Source organism: Mastigoproctus giganteus, chromosome 4 (assembly GCF_048544385.1).
Source record: "Mastigoproctus giganteus isolate SK-2022 chromosome 4, ASM4854438v1, whole genome shotgun sequence".
NCBI classification, from domain to species: Eukaryota; Metazoa; Arthropoda; class Arachnida; order Uropygi; family Thelyphonidae; genus Mastigoproctus; species Mastigoproctus giganteus.
In genome coordinates, this window is record NC_143578.1 from 47,667,021 (window position 1) to 47,684,732 (window position 17,712).

Below are 17,712 nucleotides of genomic sequence, written 5' to 3' on the forward strand. Positions count from 1 at the left end.
TATCAGTAGTGATTCTTCATGCATTAAGAATCTGCAGATACAGGAACCACTAGGTGGCAGTGATCACAGTGTGCTGAAGTGGGATTTACTCAAGGAGGTAACTACCATCAGGGGAAAAGGGAAGGGTTATTGCTTTCGTAAAGGTGACTACGATGGTCTGAGACAGTATTTAAATTCTATACAGTGGGACCAACTGATGATGTTACCAACAGCAAACTCAAAATGGGAAGCATTCAAAGAACTTATCTTGGAAGCTACTAGGCTTTACATACCAACTAAGAAATATTGTTCAAGGTTCAGGCCTAAATGGATGTCAGATGAACTAATGAGACATATGGCAGAGAAGAAAAATGCATGGGATACATATAAATTAACATGTGACACAGAAGCCTATGATAGATATAAGTTGATCTGTAACCAAGTTACAAAGGACGTTAGGCAGGCGAAGGCAGATTACGAGAAATCTTTGGCAAGGGATGCAAAGAAAAACAGTAAGGTGTTCTTTACTTATGTAAACTCTAGAAGGAAGGGGATGAATCAGATTGGTCCACTTGATATCGATGGTTCAACTGTTCATGATCCTGCTCAATTAGCTAACAAACTAAATCAATATTTTGCATCTACATTCACACATGAGGAGTTATTCAGGAAGGGGAAGGCCATAGATGAAGTAAACACTGGCAGTGAGCTAGATGATCTTGTAATAATTGAGAGTAAAGTGGAGGAGAAATTGTTGAAGGTAAATACAAGAAAGGCACCTGGGGTGGATGGGATCTATCCAGTTATATTAAAGGAGGCAGCAAAGGAAGTAAGCAATCCGTTAGCCATAATTATGAGAGCTTCCTTGGACTCGGGAGGTACCCACAGACTGGAGATGTGCAAATGTAACTCCAATTCACAAAGGAGGATCAAAGGCTGACACAAGTAATTATAGACCTGTGAGTTTAACTTCTGTTCCAGGAAAATTAATGGAAGCACTGCAGGATCATCTTGACAAGAATTCAGTTATAGCTCAGACACAGCATGGTTTTGTTAAGGGAAGGTCTTGCCTGACCAATTTGATTGGATACTATGATGTAGTCACAAAAGAATTGGATGCAGGGAATAACTTTGATATTATATATTTGGATCTTAGAAAGGCTTTTGATACTGTTACACATGGAAGGCTGCTGCACAAATTGGAGCAGTGTGGCATTGGTGGCAAATTGTTGCTATGGATAAAGGGATGGTTGAATGGCAGAAGACAGAGAGTGGTAATTAATGGACATTGCTCATCGTGGACTAATGTTATTAGTGGAGTCCCTCAGGGTTCAGTGTTGGGTCCATTGTTGTTTTCTGTATTTATAAATAATATTGATGATGGTATATCAAGCTTAATGTCCAAGTTTGCAGACGATACAAAGGTTGGCAGGGTTGTTAAGAACGCTACTGACGCTATGCTGCTGCAACAGGATCTGGAAAGGTTGAGCAGATGGGCTGAGTTGGCAAATGAAGTTTAACATTGACAAATGTAAAGTACTACATATGGGAAACAGCAACCCCAGAGCAACGTATCAACTCTGTGGTACTACACTGACAGTGGTAGAGAATGAAAGAGACCTGGGGGTGGTTGTGCAGGCAGATATGAAGTTCTCTGAGCAGTGCAGATGGGCTGCAAGAGTAGCTCATGGTGTCTTATCAATGATATACAGGAATTTTTTTTGCAGGGATAGGGAGGTGATTATTCCCTTGTATAAGGCAATGGTCAGGCCGCACCTTGAGTACTGTATAGAGGTTTGGAGGCCTCATTTCCAGAAGGATGTAGAGCTGCTGGAACGAGTACAGAGAAGGGCAACAAGGTTAGTGAACGGAACGAAGGGTTGTTCTTACAAAGAAAGGCTTAAGTTTTGCAAATTACAGTGTCTGGAGACTAGGCACCGGCGAGGTGATCTGATAGAGGTGTACAAAGCCTTGAATGGTTTGAGCATGCTCAATGCTGATGGGATACTGCCTCTTGCTCAGAATAATCATGTGAGAGGGCATAAATTCAAATTGAGGAAAGACAGATGTAGGATAGATGTGCGGAAATTTGCCTTTAGCCAGCAGGTAGTTGGTTGGTGGAACAGACTTCCATCCCTTGTTGTGGAAGTTGATAGCCTAAATAAATTTAAGGCTCAGCTGGACAGGTATTTCGAACGAACAGAGGGGTGAAGTGGAAGGGTTTTTTTTTTTTTTTTTTTGGCTGATGCTGCATAAGCTTGCTTTCTTGCATCATATGCCTCTACTAATGCTAATGCTAATCAGTGGATAATTAGGAGTACTGAGAACCCAGGGTTTTCAGACAACAAAAGGTATATTTCAAAATAAGTACGTTTAGAACAAAGTCTTCAGGTATACAATAGAGTAATAAACCATCACTGTACAGAGTTTGCAATGTCTCATCTACATATAAGACTGGCAAAAGTCATATACACAGAAAGCATTAATGAGCAAATAAAAGACTTTTGCTAACTCACTCATGCACATTAATGTTTAATAGTTTATCTATTAAATCTTGTGTGCTACTGACTTATAACCTTTCTGTCGTAAGCATATCACAAATATTGTCTTCTTACATTGAAGAGCTATGTTCTCTCTTTTACTTCTAGCATTACTTTTCTTCTAAACAGCTCCAGACTACAGATCTCAAATCTGCCCTACCATGGAATATTGTTATTAAATCTGGACATCTCTAAAACTTCTCTTAAACTCCTAAATTCTATAACTAGGGCAGTCAGGTTAATTAATTATTCTATACTTACAAGGACACTCCATTTGATGTTCATTTTCTGCTACATGCCTTTCCTACAGATCCTTCCATGTGCATCGATTCTCCTGAATTAGTATCTGCAATTTTATTCTTTCTTTCAAACCAGTCCAAACATATAGCTCCGCTAGTCCACTTCCATCCATAGTTCAACTCCCAACTCATCAAACTAAATACTCCTCTTCTTTGTAACTGTAAATAGTAAAATAACCTGTGTATGTACAGTTGCAACTAGAGTACAAGGCTTATTGTGGTTGTCACTAATTAGTGAATGATACAATTTTTTTTTTTTGATTAGGTAAATAAAGATAATTTTAAAGATAATTACTTAATAACGATAATTTTTGTTTTTCAGTTAAAAACAGATAGTGTGATTAAAGAACATACATGGAGTATGTCAATATTTTCAGAATTTTTTCTAAACATTATTATTGTCTGTTTTGTGTACATATACACACATCCTAATGAGAGCCAAGTACATTCTCATTATTAGTTTCCAATATTGCCAAATTACATGTTAAAAAGTGCATAATGCAAAGCAAAAAATAAATAAATAATAAAAAAATAAAAATAACATCTAAGCTCCATCTGTAATAACAGTGACATACAGGGTGTCTCTAAATTATTCTCTTGATTATGAAGCTAGATTAAAATTTTATTTAGTAGGTATTGTAAGACAGCATAAATAGTCACATTGAGTTACTTCATTTTGGGCAGTGCAAAAGAAAAGAAAAGGTAATGTGCTATTAGTTAATAGTTTATCTATTAAATCTTGTGTGCTACTAACTTGTAACCTTTCTTGTCGTAAGCATATCACAAATATTGCCTTCTTGCATTGAAGAGCTATGTTCTCTCTTTTACTTCTAGCAATACTTTTCTTCTAAACAACCCCAGACTACAAATCTCAAATCTGCCCTTCCATAGAATATTTGCAGCTGCACTTAATAAAGAAACTCAGAGAATTTCTTATCACACTTCAATAAACCTCCACACGGGCACCTTTGGTAGCATGTAGAATGTCAAGACAGTAGCCAATTTCATTCCAAGAATTTCAAAGCATCTCTTAGAAATGGAGGCCACTGCCTGTTCAATCCAATCTTTTAACTCTGTGATATTGTTAACTTTTTTGCATACACCTTGTCCTTTACACAGCCCTGTACAAAGAAATCCACAGGTGTGATATTCGGGGGAACAAGGAGGCTATGGAATGGGGCATCTCAGTGCAAGGAAATTTTTTATTGAGGAAATCACACACACGAAGGCTCCAGTATGGTGCTGTTCCTTCTTGCTGATAGAACACGTGACTGCATATCTTCCAGCTCAGTGTTGTGCCAGTAAACCCAAAACAAAACCAAAATCCAGTTGAGTTGCTGTATACAATTTGAACATGTCTAGGTAATCTGCGGAGTTCACGGTGTTTTCATGGAAGAAAAATGGCCAATCACCTGGCTAAAGAACAGCACTACACATTTACCTTGGGAGTATCATGCTTGTGTTCACAATTTGGGTGGAGATTTTCAGATCCCCATATGCAACAATTGTCTCTTTACTTGACTAGACAGATGGAATGTTGCTTCATCTCTAAAAACTACATTTTCCGGAAAGTGCTCACCTTCATCTGTACAGTTGAGAGTGTGAACAGCTAATTCTTCTCAATGTGGTTTGTCATGAGGCTTAATTTCCTGGACAGTTTGCATTTTGTAAGTATAAAGTTTCAATCTCTTAAAAACCACTCTCTATACAACGCTGCTTGCAGTATTTGCAGCTGCAGGCTTGCTTAGTGGAAAGATTTTGTAGGATTTTGGGTAAGCACTTCCTGAATTTCCAAAACTTTATCTGTAGATATACTAGGCCTATTTGCTCCTTTCTAGTGCAGCACACTGCCAGTTTGTTGAAACTGTTTCACCCATTGCCTCATTGATTATTCCATAGGTGGATCTTTCTGGAATTCCCGTTGAAAATATCCCTTTACGGTCACTGGAGATTTAGTATCCTACAGCCACAATACACACATTGATTTCTTCTGTGCTGTTGTCATTTTAATACTGTACTGTCACAATGCTTGCTGGGATCAAAGCTGTCAACTGCATGAGAAAAAGCTAATGAACTGCTTTGATAACTGCAGCAAACCATTTTGAGATAGATATCTATTACAAGAAAATTTTAATTGAACTTCATAATCAGATGAATAATTTAGATACCCTGCATATCTTGTATATATAGTTTGGCAACAGAGAATGGCATGCACTCTTTTCTGCTTATTATTATGGAAGCAGAGAGAGAGAGAGAGAGAGAGACAGAAAAAAGATGCAAATAACATTCTTGGTTGTTAGTATCAACAAAATGCACAGCAATCTTCTACCAACAATTATAACCAATTGTTGTCCCACAAAAGTGGAAACAGAAGGTGAGCCTGTAAAATTACAATGCTTCAGTCGTATTTTGCCATAATTCATCATAAACTTGTTTGTATAACTTTTATGAATAAAATCAAGACATGCCCACTAGATAATGCAGAACAGCTAAAATTAAACAATATATATTTGCAAAAACATGTACAAGTAAAATTACTACATCAGTTAAAAGCATCCATCAGTAGTGAAGTTTCACATATTTCATTTGTTACTATCATAGAATTTCTCTATATTTAATTGTTCTTTGGAATTTTGGCATATTGACTACAGCAGAATCTCGTAAATATTGCATCCTCAGGGCCCAGCACTTTTGTATTTTTGAAAATTATATTTTTTTGAAGTTTGTGCACATAGTGTACGTATTCAGTGATAATTTGTTATTTTTTTAGATAATACAGTAGTTCTTGTCCTATAATCTCCACATAATGACAGTTGCCTGACAGCCAAAACGTTAACCTATTACTGCTGGATTGGTCCAGTGGGTAATGTACTTTCTTAAGAAAGGGGTGCAGATTTGAATTCTATCTTCAGTACGGGTGTTGCAATTTTCCAATATATTTTAATATGAGGTATAACTGGTGTGATATGATTTCACCAATTGCCTTAAAAACAAAATATATAACTACTACATGTATTCAGTTTTTAAGTCCCATATTGTGAGCTACTATTGAATGTTTGCAAAATGAATGATTTATATGTTGCAAATACATAGTAATAATGACGCAGTCTAGGAAAGATGTAGAACAGGTTAGTAACATAAAAATTAATATCAATTCATATGTAGTCACTTAGATGATAAACCTGTGTAATGTTATCCCTGATATATTGGTATCACTGCAGTTAGATGCTTTACTCATTCACATTCATTGGTCCCATTTGACTGGTCAACTTGCTCTGTATTCAATGGTCTCCCTTTCCATTGTCTACTTTACCTTATTATTATGGATTTCTTTGATTTCTGGAAGATTTTTCCTGTGTGTATATAAGATATTAGTTCAAAAAAATATATATATTGAAGAATAAAAAGATAATACGGTTTGCTTTTAGAAGGCTGCATTATGAATAGTGCTGTTCCTTCTATTCTCTCTATTTTGTGAACTCTGACCATGTAGTTGTCCTGGAGTATAAAAGAATATTTATTTAAAACAGACAAAATTATACATAAAAACAATATAATGTACAAAAATAGCACACAAAAAAAGATGCAATAACATTATAACAAGTAATTACACACACAAAAATACAGTAAACTGTTTAAATTGTAGAAAACCAATTCCTCTTGAAAAAAAAACAGGATTTTGCTGTGCCTCATTAAATTACAAAATGTAAGCTTACTTGTTTGCCCATACCATACCCCTTCATAAAATTTTCATAAAAAAAAAAATACTATTTCTGGAGACAGTTTCTTCTACTTTGTGATTTATCTTCCAAAAATTTAATGAAAACATTAAATGTGTTCCACAAATCACATTGTGCTGTAGTTAAGTTTTGTGGGTGGATTGTTTCTGGGACAAATTGACAATGCCCTTATTGGCTCACCATTCATCAGTTATAATAATGAAGCCCACCAAAATCACTATGCTAATAATGGAAAGCAGCCTCTGCATCCCTTTTTTCATAAAGCAAGCATATCCAACTTTTCCATCCACAACACAGGCCTCAAATACTCATTTTTGGTAATGGCTTTGTTAGTTATATTTCTGCTTAACTATCACTGTTTCACAAATTTTGATGGCATGTCCTGTTCCCCCAAATATAACATATGCTTACAGTAATTTCTAGAAGAAAATTTTCAAAATAAACTGGAAATAATCTGTTATTGCGTGCAATGCCAAATGTGGTTTGGATGGACCCACAGAATGATAAATAAACAATTTTCTTGGGGGGGGGGGGACTTCTTCCTCCTTTTAAAATTTGCTACATTACAGGTAGCATCAAATAAACCCAGAAAGCTTCTTAGATCTTTTAATGTGTTTAGCTAACTACACAGATCCCACATCACCTGGGATTTGACTATATTTATCACAAAAGAAGGATAAGGTTCGTTATCAAAGCAAAGAAAGGAAACAGCAAAAACAAAGCAGGAAAATGCTGAAATATGAAAAGGAAAGCAAAGCTATTAATATTCACACTGATTTTGCGCAAACCAGTGATCAGGGAGATCAATCCAAATGGGGTACAGTTGACCAGTGAAACAGGACAATGAAAACAGTACCCAGTTAAACTACTTTACAGGCTAGTGAAAACAGATATCAGCAATGTGTCCGACCAAAGGTTATTATAACAGAGACATCATTACTGCATGTTTACCCACTTAGAGATTCGTCCAAAGAGCTTTAACTTAAAACTTATTCTTTGGATTATTATTTTTTTATCTCTACAATATAAACACTTTTTAAAGAAATAATAATAATTAAATTGCTATTTTCACAAAACAGTGAATGAGGTATAGGGTTGTAGTGTTGAATGGGGGGGGGGGATTCTCCCTCTCTCACTCATTCACACACACAGTAATACAGGAAGAAAATCTTTCAGTATCACTACATGAATTAAGAGAAATGAAATAGGAGCATTAAACAGTTTTTTTATTATTATTTACAAATGACAATGGATGTTCACAGTCCTTGTACCATGTCCAAGTTATTCTTTAAACTTGGTAAAAAGGTATTGTGCTGCAGACTTTATTAAATTTTTATGCAAAATTTTGTATTTTTTATTTTTTTGTATTTGCTTGTGAACATCATAAATATCGTCAAAATGAAAAACACCAGCATTAAAAGGAATATTGAGAAAACAATGGTCACCTAAAGCGAATGCTTTGGGTAACCATAATATGTGCATGCAAATAAAGCCATGAGGCATCAGTATCATAACTACATTTTTTGTAGGATTTTTTGTAGTATCATAACTACATTTTTTGTTGGATGAAAAGCCCAAGTTTCCAGGATAAAAGAACTATGTTGCCCTCCTCTGAGACTAACTCTTCCAGAGTGTGAAAAAACCCTAAACATTCCATTCATCTCAACAGGAAGTATTCTTAAACTTTGTCCAGGAAAATAGAATATGTGACATTGTGAAGTCACTGGATGCTAAGTTCAAATTTGCTAATAGCTATTCCTCAGATAAAACAGCCTTTTAGAGCTTTGAAAGCAAATAAAAATTATTTATGAAACAGCACGAGCCAAGATCTTCAGAATAAAAATACAGTAATGTTGAAATTAATATGCAATACACTATTTCAGCTATTAAGTTCAGCTTATTACAAGCTGAAAATGAAAAATTAATTGATATTATAAAGATAATAAATATTCACTGTATTTGTAAATAACAAAGGAAGAGAAAAAAAAAGCAATATCAATGCATTGCCAATTTTATATATCATTTAATGTTTATTCTTAATATTTATTTTTCCTCACAACTGTATATATTTTGAAGGACAAATAAAGGCAACCATCTACATGTTAGTAAAGGTAGTTTATTGGTGGTCAGTTACACTGAATTCTAGGCATGTATTTTGGAAATGATATGGAGAATAAATACTAAATACCAAAAATAACATTAAATTATTTCTGACATTTTATCCTTCATGTATATATGATCTCTAACGGACAAGCCTAAAATTCAATGCAGGTGAGTAGTATATTTGCCAGTATTGCTAATAACACAGATACAAGTGTACCTTTAGTCATCCTTCAGTTAGTTTCCTTATGTAATGCTTTTTTAAGGACCCATTGGACCATATAAATTTATATATACAGAATAATAATACTTATTAATATAATTTTAAATATATATGTATTTATTTAAAACAATGAGATGCGAGCCCAAATCTCTCAGGATTCCAATATTTTTAAATTCAGTACTTTTGTTGTAAAAATACTGTCTAATTAAATTTATTCTTGCAATTTAAAATCAAGTTAAATTATCAATTAATACAGATGCAAATATTAAAAAAAAATAATAATAAAAAGAGAGAGAGAGAGTAGTTACTTGTTTCAAAAGTCACATTTGTCCATTTTATTCATTTAATTCACAATTTTCTATATTAAAAGTGAAAAACAGAATGGATATATTTATCTCAAATACACAAATACTGACATAAAATATTAGATAGTCAGGGCATGCTCTTGCTTGGATGGCAGTCCATAAGACACCTGCAGTGGATGTGTTGGATATATTGTAATGGGCAAATCCCACACCATGGTTTGGACATCAAGTGAAGATGGTCCTTGCCACACACTTTTTTCAGCAGAACTTCTTGGATTGAAACATGTTACAAATTCAAAATGTAGCCTCCATTTTAATGATATAATGTCTGTTGAGAATGCAGGTGTGATTGAAAGGGGAATGGGAAGTATCATCTGAGTGTGACTTAAATGCAAACAAAACTCATGGTATTTATTATAAGTTACAGTAGCTATGGACTGTTTTTCTTGCATTCTACAGTGTTCTTTAAGTTCTTCATCACTAACCAGAGTTACTAAAAATTGCACACACTGCACTGTTGACTGAGAAAAGTCAAATACCCCAACAATATCTTCACCTAATCGATAAGCAGTCTTCAGAAGGCAAAATCGCACAACTTTTCCCTGCTGATTTGTAATATTATAGTAACTTGCACTCCTTCTGGCTGTAACTGTTTCTAATAGCTGCAATGCTATGTCCAATGCAGATTGCTTCTGTTGGTTTTGAAGAAATGGATTTGTTGGAGCAACTTGTAATTCTTCACTTTCGCTATGAAGAAGGCTTTCTGAGAGACCACAAAGAATTAAAATCCTGATTGGTATCTTCAACAGTTTGATCACAGCATTTACTCTTTGGGTACCAACTGTAATCTTATAAACATATTTCACTGCCTGCCCACGGTATGATGGGGGTGCATCAGTAGGGATACTCTCTCTATAAATAAATGTTTTACTTTCCCCTGGAAGTAGCCTCAGATCACAAAATAAAATCTTTGGTTTTGTAGAAAACACTACGTGGCCTCTTTCGCCTCTACATGGAATAAATGAAGTATCTTTTGACGCTGTAGCAAGCTCTTCTTGAGAAACAGAACTAGGAAATTTGACTATACTATCAACAACTGAACACTGACAATGGATCTGTGCACTAGCCCAAGCCAAATTTTCTTCTACGTCTGTGTTTGACTGCGACTGCGTTTGTGGATGAGGTAGTGGATTCCTAAACGTCACCAAACATTCAACCGTCTCTCCAGCCAAATATACTGGAACACGAGTCAGTTTAGCTAACACTTCTATCATAATTTCATATGCTCAAAAAGACATATATATAATTTACGTATTATAAACTGCATTACCGAAAGGGAATATCGACAACAGAAAAAATAAATAAAACAAAAAAAGATATTACACACATCGATGTCACAAAGATAAACACACAGCCATTATTATACTACCGCGCCCTCTAGTAGAGAAATTGTGTTGGCCATTTAGCCTGATAATTCTGCTGAATTGCGATTTTAGTTATCCAAATGCATGTCACGATTACTACTGTGTTTATTAAAATTTAGGTTATTTTACGTATAATATTTATTGTAATATTTTACTAGTTATTAATATTATTAATATGTATTGTTAATGTTAATAATTATTAAAAAAGTAATTTAAGAAACATTAGTATTAATATAATGAAATATATAAAAGCAAAATAAATTGTATTTAGGTTGTGTTGCGCTTGTACACAGCTGAGCCTTTTGCTCTAAATTTACTTCAGTGTTTAAGAAATTTTAAAAGCATTAAATATTAATGTTTTTAATTACGTTTGTGCGTATGTTTTCAGAAATGAAGATATTTTGTTTATTTATTTAAAATCACAACACTAAAGTTTCAATTAACAAAAAAAATAAATAATAAATAAATAAAAATAATAAAAAAATTTAAAAAAATGTGTAAGAGGGGAAATGGCAGAAAACAAGTCATAGCGCAGCACAAATTTTTCCAATGTGTTAGACGTAGAAAATTCAAACGTGAAAGTTTTCGCTAATAGAAAAAAGCACAGCTTTTGTGGGGAGCACAGTGATTCTAGTCGCGGTCCGTCCACACCGGGTGCTAAAGGCTAAAGGCATGACTTTGAATCCCGTCAATGTCGTCAGGAATTCTTATGTGCACTTTTCACAAGGCTGAGTTACTTCCGTCACAGGAAATGGTCTCATGGTTTTCTCGCGAAAACTTGGGCTTTTTTCGTCCAGCCAACAGTCAAATCGATCACAGCAAAACACGAAAATTACAGACATAATATAGTCTGTGCGGTGCAATATGGTCAAAGTCGCCGATTCCTAAAAAAACCCTACAACGACAACAACAAAACCAGTGCTGTATATGGGCTCTTTTCACTCCATTGCTAAGTTAAGGTCTCAGGCGTGAAGAGCAAGCTCTCCCAAGGAAACTCTTGTTTTTCTGATCTAATATGGCAGTTTATTTATTATTTTTTTTTCTAGTGGAATAATTACCTCGTCCATACAAGGAAATTACTGTATATCACTGAGAAGACTCCATGAGCTGTCCTAGCAGCCGGTCTGCACTGCTCAGAGAATTGCATGTCAGGCTGCAAGATCATCCTTAGAACTTTTTCATTTTGCAGTACCTTGAGTGTGGTAACGCTGGAGCAAATGAATTCCCAATATTAAGAAATCGTTTGATTTTGTTCATTCCTTAGCAGGGATAAGGAGAGGTGATTATCCCACTGTATAAGACAATGGTTAGGCCTCACCTTCAGTACTGCATACAGGTCTGGAGGCCTCATTTTAGGAAGGATGTGCTGCTGGAACGAGTACAGAGAAGGGCAACGAGATTGATGAGGAGAACAAAGCGTTGTTGTTGGCACGAAAGTCTTAAGTTCTGAAAATTCCGAACTAGGCACCTGCGAAAATGATCTGATTTAGATGTATAAGGCCTTGGATGGTTTGAGAAATCTCAACGCTGATGGGATTCTTCCTATTGCTTAACGCTGTATAAGTTTGCTTTCTTGCACTTGCATCATATGCCTCTACTAATGCTAATCTGGCTGTTGCACAACGCTCATAAAAGTATGTCTTTGTGAGTAATTACAGTGATTACAATCACTGCCTTCCTAGGGCTGAATTCAAATCTCATCAATGAGCAAGAAATTTTTATGGACTTTTGTCATGATGTGGCGGAGTTTGTCGTTTTTAGGCGAGGGTATTATTATTTTTTATTTTTTTCACTCTCTTGGTAACTCGAATTTTTCTTTCAGTAAATAGCAAACCGAATGAGAAATACACTCAGTTACAGACATTATACTGACGACTTAGATCCTATGGCACTTGACACGCCTAAGCACAGGCAATTATTGTCAAATCTGTTATTTGCAAACTAAACCAGAATATTGAAGATATAAACAGTTTTTATAGGATTTGGTCGATGTCAGTCTTTGGGAATAAGTTATTTTACTGTATATTTACAAATTTCATAAACAAGTGTAAGGAAATATAATGACTTTCACTGAGCACCCACTAGAGGTGAAATAGGGCCCGAGAAAATCTTTCAGTACCCCTATTCGTATGGTATTAAAGGAGCCCAAAATTGGATAAATACAATATAAAAAGATAAAATAGTTGACCGTTAAAAAAATATAACAGAAAGACTAAAATATTTAAAAATAAGCAGACATATAATAGAAATATAAAAAGGAACAAAATATACACATTTTTTTGTTTCTTTGAGCACTTTGTGCTCTTTTATTCATGATGCCCTTGAGCAACCACTGGTCACCTGGTTGCTAAAGCTGGTCCTGTTTGCATTGATTGGTTTGTGTTAAGCACCAATGAAAGTAAAGTTGTGGAACTGGTATATTGCATCTGTAATAATGTGTATTCTTATGTTGACACCTATTTGTAAAACAGATCTCGGCTGCATTGGGTAAGAGGCCGATAAAAGTTACTGTCGAAATCGATTTTTTTTTTTTAATGAAAACTCCAAACACGAACGGTATCAAAACCTATAGGACGGTGAATGGGTTGAAGGGATAGGGAAGGAATGCCGGAAACATTGCTCTGGTGACTAAACGTGGGTTTTCGCACTTCAAGCCTCCAATAAGCAAAGTGGCGGTATTGCACCGGTTGATGAGAGTCGTCTACCACTTATGACATTTTCTTAAAGCATTGAAGTACCGCGATTAATGAATATTCTAATAATACTTGGAATTAGTAATAAAATCCTTTTCTTTTCTTAATTTCTGAAGCGTTATATCCTAGAATGGCAAATACTATGAAATATTTATTTCCTTTATGATATTTTTCAGGCTTGTGGTTGATCTTCTTAAGCACAGCAGACGTGATATCACATGCTTCCGATTGATTGACGATGTGCTTATAAAGGGGAAAGTAAGAGACATGTATCCACAACTTCTGGTATCTAAGGAGCAGGTACACTTTTTATGATATTATTTAACTAGAATTTTTTTTAATTACCACGCCACGTTTTTTTTTTTTTTTCAGGAATTAATACTTTTGAAATATTCAGAAACAATTTATATAGTTTTTCCGCGAAACCAAGGACAGACTTCGGGATGTTATTATGAAAATGTAATGTCATTCTCAATCATTTGACGTCCAGATATGGCCTTTTAAAGTTACGAAATAATGTTGCTGAGAAGTGAGTAAATGTAAAGGTAAACAGAGAATTCAGCAAAATTGGAGACAAGTGAACAACTTTATTTTTCGACTGTTTGTTTGAAATCACTCAGAGATACAATGAGTACGTTTGTGGACCATTTTGAACACTATAACTGAATTACATCTTAATATTTATCTACTACCATGCTTGTCGTAACAGACCAACATCATGAAATGCAGTTCTTCATTTATCCTGATTACGATAGATTCTTTCAAGTTGACAACCCAACTATCCACTATGCAAAAATTGTATCTGAGTCATTCAAGGATTGTTCCAAAAATTTCCAGCATCTGCTCTGCTCACATAATTCTCCAGACCTGAATCTCATTGAGAATGTCTGGAATATATAGAAAAGGGCAGTTCGGTTTCGTAATTCTCTGCCTACCACAGCACAGCAGCTGAAAAATATCCTAATGGACGAATGATCCAATTTGGAACTAAATCCTTCCCCAAGACACCTCGTGGAATTCTGCTACGACGTGTTTAGCCTAATATACCATCGTCAATATCAATTATAAACACAGTAAACAACAACGGGCCCAACACTGAACCCTGGGGGCTCCACTAATAACATTAGTCCACGAAGAGCAGTGTCCATTGATTACCAATCTCTGTCTTCTCCCAATCAACCATCCCTTTATCCATAGCAGAAATTTGCCTCCAATGCCACACTGCTCCAATTTGTGCAGCAGTCTTCCATGTGCAACAGTATCAAAAGCCTTTCTAAAATCCAAATATATGATATCAAAGTTATTCCCTGCATCCAGTTCCTTTGTGACCACATCATAGTATCCAATCAAATTGGTCAGACAAGACTTCCCCTTAACAAAACCATGCTGTGTCCGAGCTATAACTGAAGTCTTGTCTAGATGACCCTGCAGTGCTTCTTTAACCAGTGCCTCTATTAATTTCCCTGGAACAGAAGTTGAACTAACAGGTCTATAATTACTTGTGTCGCCCTTTGATACTCCTTTGTGAATTGGGGTCGCATTTGCACATCTCCAGTCCATGGGTACCTCCCCTTAATCCAAGGAAGCTCTCATAATTATAGTTAAGGGTTTACTTACTTCCTTTGCTGCCTCCTTTAATATAACTGGATAGATCCCATCCGCCCCATTTTTTATGTTTATATTCAACAATTTCCCGCCACTTTCCTCTGAGTTATTGCAAATTCATCTAGCTCACTGCCGGAGTTTAATACACCTCCTGCATTCCCCTCCCTGAATAACTCATCATGCGTGAATGTAGATGCAAAATACTCATTTAGTTTGTTAGCCACCTGAGCAGGATCATCAACAGTTGAACCATCAATATCTAGTGGACCAATCTGATTCATTCCTTTCCTTCTGGAGTTTACATAGGTAAAGAACTCTTTGCTGTTTTTCTTTGTATCATTTGCCAAAGATTTCTCATAATCTGCCATTGCCTGCCTAATCTCCTTTGTGACTTGGTTACAAACCAGCTTATATCTGTCATAGGCTTCCACGTCACCCATTAATTTATATTTATCCCATGCAGTTTTCTTCTCTGTCACGAGCCTCATTAGTTCATCTGACACCCATTTAGACCTAAACCTTGAACAAAATTTTTTACTTGGTGTGAAAAGCCTAGTAGCTTCCAAGATTAATTCTTTGAATGCCTCTCATTTTGAATTTGCTGTTGGTAACATCATCAGTTGGTCCCACCGTATTGAATTTAAATACTGTCTCAGACCACCGTAGTCGCCTTTACGAAAGCAAAAACCCTTCCCTTAACCCCTTGATGGTAGTTACCTCTTTGAGTAAATTCTACTTGAGCACACTGTGATCACTGCCACCTAGTGGTTCCTTTATCTGCATATTCTTAATGCATGAAGAATCACTACTGATAATCAGATCAGGAGTACTGGTTGCTTCCCGAACATGCTGATATAGAAAACAATCATCCAATAAATTCACAAAAGCCTTGCTAGTGTGAGTGACCAACCCACAAATTCCATTCAATATCTGGGAAATTAAAATCTCCCATTATAAGACTCTCTGATTTACTGGGCCACTCTATTTCCCTGTACAGTTTTTTATTATACTTATCAGAATCACACAATCCTACTCTCAATTTTGATCTCCCAGTGCAGTGTCAAGTCAGTTTGGTGTGACACCAAACTGACTCGCACTGCACCGTCCAGCGATGTCGACTGGCTGCACTTCCTTGGATTTTATGTGTTTCTTAACTAATAGCATAAGCCCTCCTCACTTCCAATCCTGTCTATCCTTTCTATACACATTGTACTCCCCAAATTCCTGTTCTCCATTCCTTATATCTGTGTGACACCAAGTCTCTGATATCCCAACAATATCTGCCCTTGATATTTTGACCAACACCTCAGATTCATCAAATTTATTTACTATACTCCTACCATTGGTTCATACGAAAGTATACATGCACCTGTTCCTATTCTTAGCTACCTTAACACAACCCATGTGTTTACCTGTACCGCAATTACTCCTAGCAGTCTCTGAAATACCCTGCATCTTGTTTTCCAGGCTGCTGCTCATTCCAATAGAAGCAGTGCAAGAACCACTTTCACCTCTGCCAGTGGCTACTGTTAATCTATTAGTCCGTGGATCCCCCACGATAGCAGATTTCCGACCCAACTAACACTGCCTCGATAGCATCAGCAAATATTCTTGCATCCTTTCTATTTAAGTGTATCCCATCCCTGTAGAAGCAGTCTCTACTGTTAACTAATTAAAAAAGTAACCATCAATATCTTGAGCCTTGCACAATCTTTCCAGAGCTGAAATGATCGACAAGGCTCTCATCATATACTCCCTCCTATCGTGTCTGGGCAGAATTGCAGACACTTTCAAATTCAACCCTTATTCACGGCTTTTATAGAAAGAAATATCAGGCGTTATTTATATACTTATTTACTTATATAGAAAGGCATATCAGGCGTCTGGATACACCAATCACTACCATACCTGCATTTCTGGCCGCATTCCACACAGCTTGGTTGGCCATACCTCCCGTACGCTTCCGACATCTTGTTGAATCAATGCCATGTCGGATAGCTGTTGTACTGAGGGCGAAAGGAGGACCTACGAAGTATTTGGCTGGTGGTCATAATTCAATGATCACTCAGTATATAATGTCTGTAAATTGCGTGTGTTCTTTGGTCCCTATGCTGTTTGCTTGACGAAAATTCATGCTGCGACTGCAGTATAAGTACATTCCTGTATAGATGGTCATGCATTACTTTTTTAATTAGTGACTCCATTATTTTCCCTGTAACAGAAGTCAAGCTAACAAGTGTGTAATTACTCATGCCTCCTTTTGATTCTCCTTTGTGAAATGGGGTTTAGGAAGAATGGTTGCAAAATAGATGTGCAGAAGTTTGCCTTCAGCCAGCGGATGGGTTGTTGTTTGAACAGGCTTCCACCTGTTGCTGTGGACGTGGACAGTTGAATAAATTCAAGTAAGAACTAGACTAATTCTTGGAGGGGATGGATGGGTGAAGTATGTAATTTTTTTTTTTTTTTTTGGCTGATGCTTGCTTTCTTGCATCATTTGCCACTACTACTGCTATTTGCTTCTGAAGTGACTTTCGTGCGATAATGCACCATTTCACTAATTTAACATTGAGTTGGATTCATCCGCGAAATAAAATGGGAAGTTTTTCCTTCCTCAATTGGTTCTAAAGTCTCTGGATATCAGTTCCATAGAATATTACGAGATGATATGGAGACAGAGACATCTGAAAGGTCATTGAAGATCGGGATTTGCTGTCATGCACTCTACAGGAATTGCAAGACACCATTCAATGTACATAGTACAGCGTACTACCAGAAATTAGTGGAAACTACCTCTTTATGATTCA

The 17,712-nt window shown here is 36.0% G+C and overlaps 1 protein-coding gene across 1 annotated transcript; it reads right to left on the reverse strand.

The window, feature by feature from the left end:
- Positions 1 to 9,305: 9,305 nt before the first annotated feature.
- LOC150086696 (RAB6A-GEF complex partner protein 2) lies at positions 9,306 to 10,495 on the reverse strand. Its single transcript, XM_090371264.1, has one exon. The coding sequence runs from the start codon at positions 10,458 to 10,460 to the stop codon at positions 9,306 to 9,308; it is 1,155 nt and encodes a 384-aa protein (XP_090227390.1). The 5' UTR covers positions 10,461 to 10,495.
- Positions 10,496 to 17,712: the final 7,217 nt, after the last annotated feature.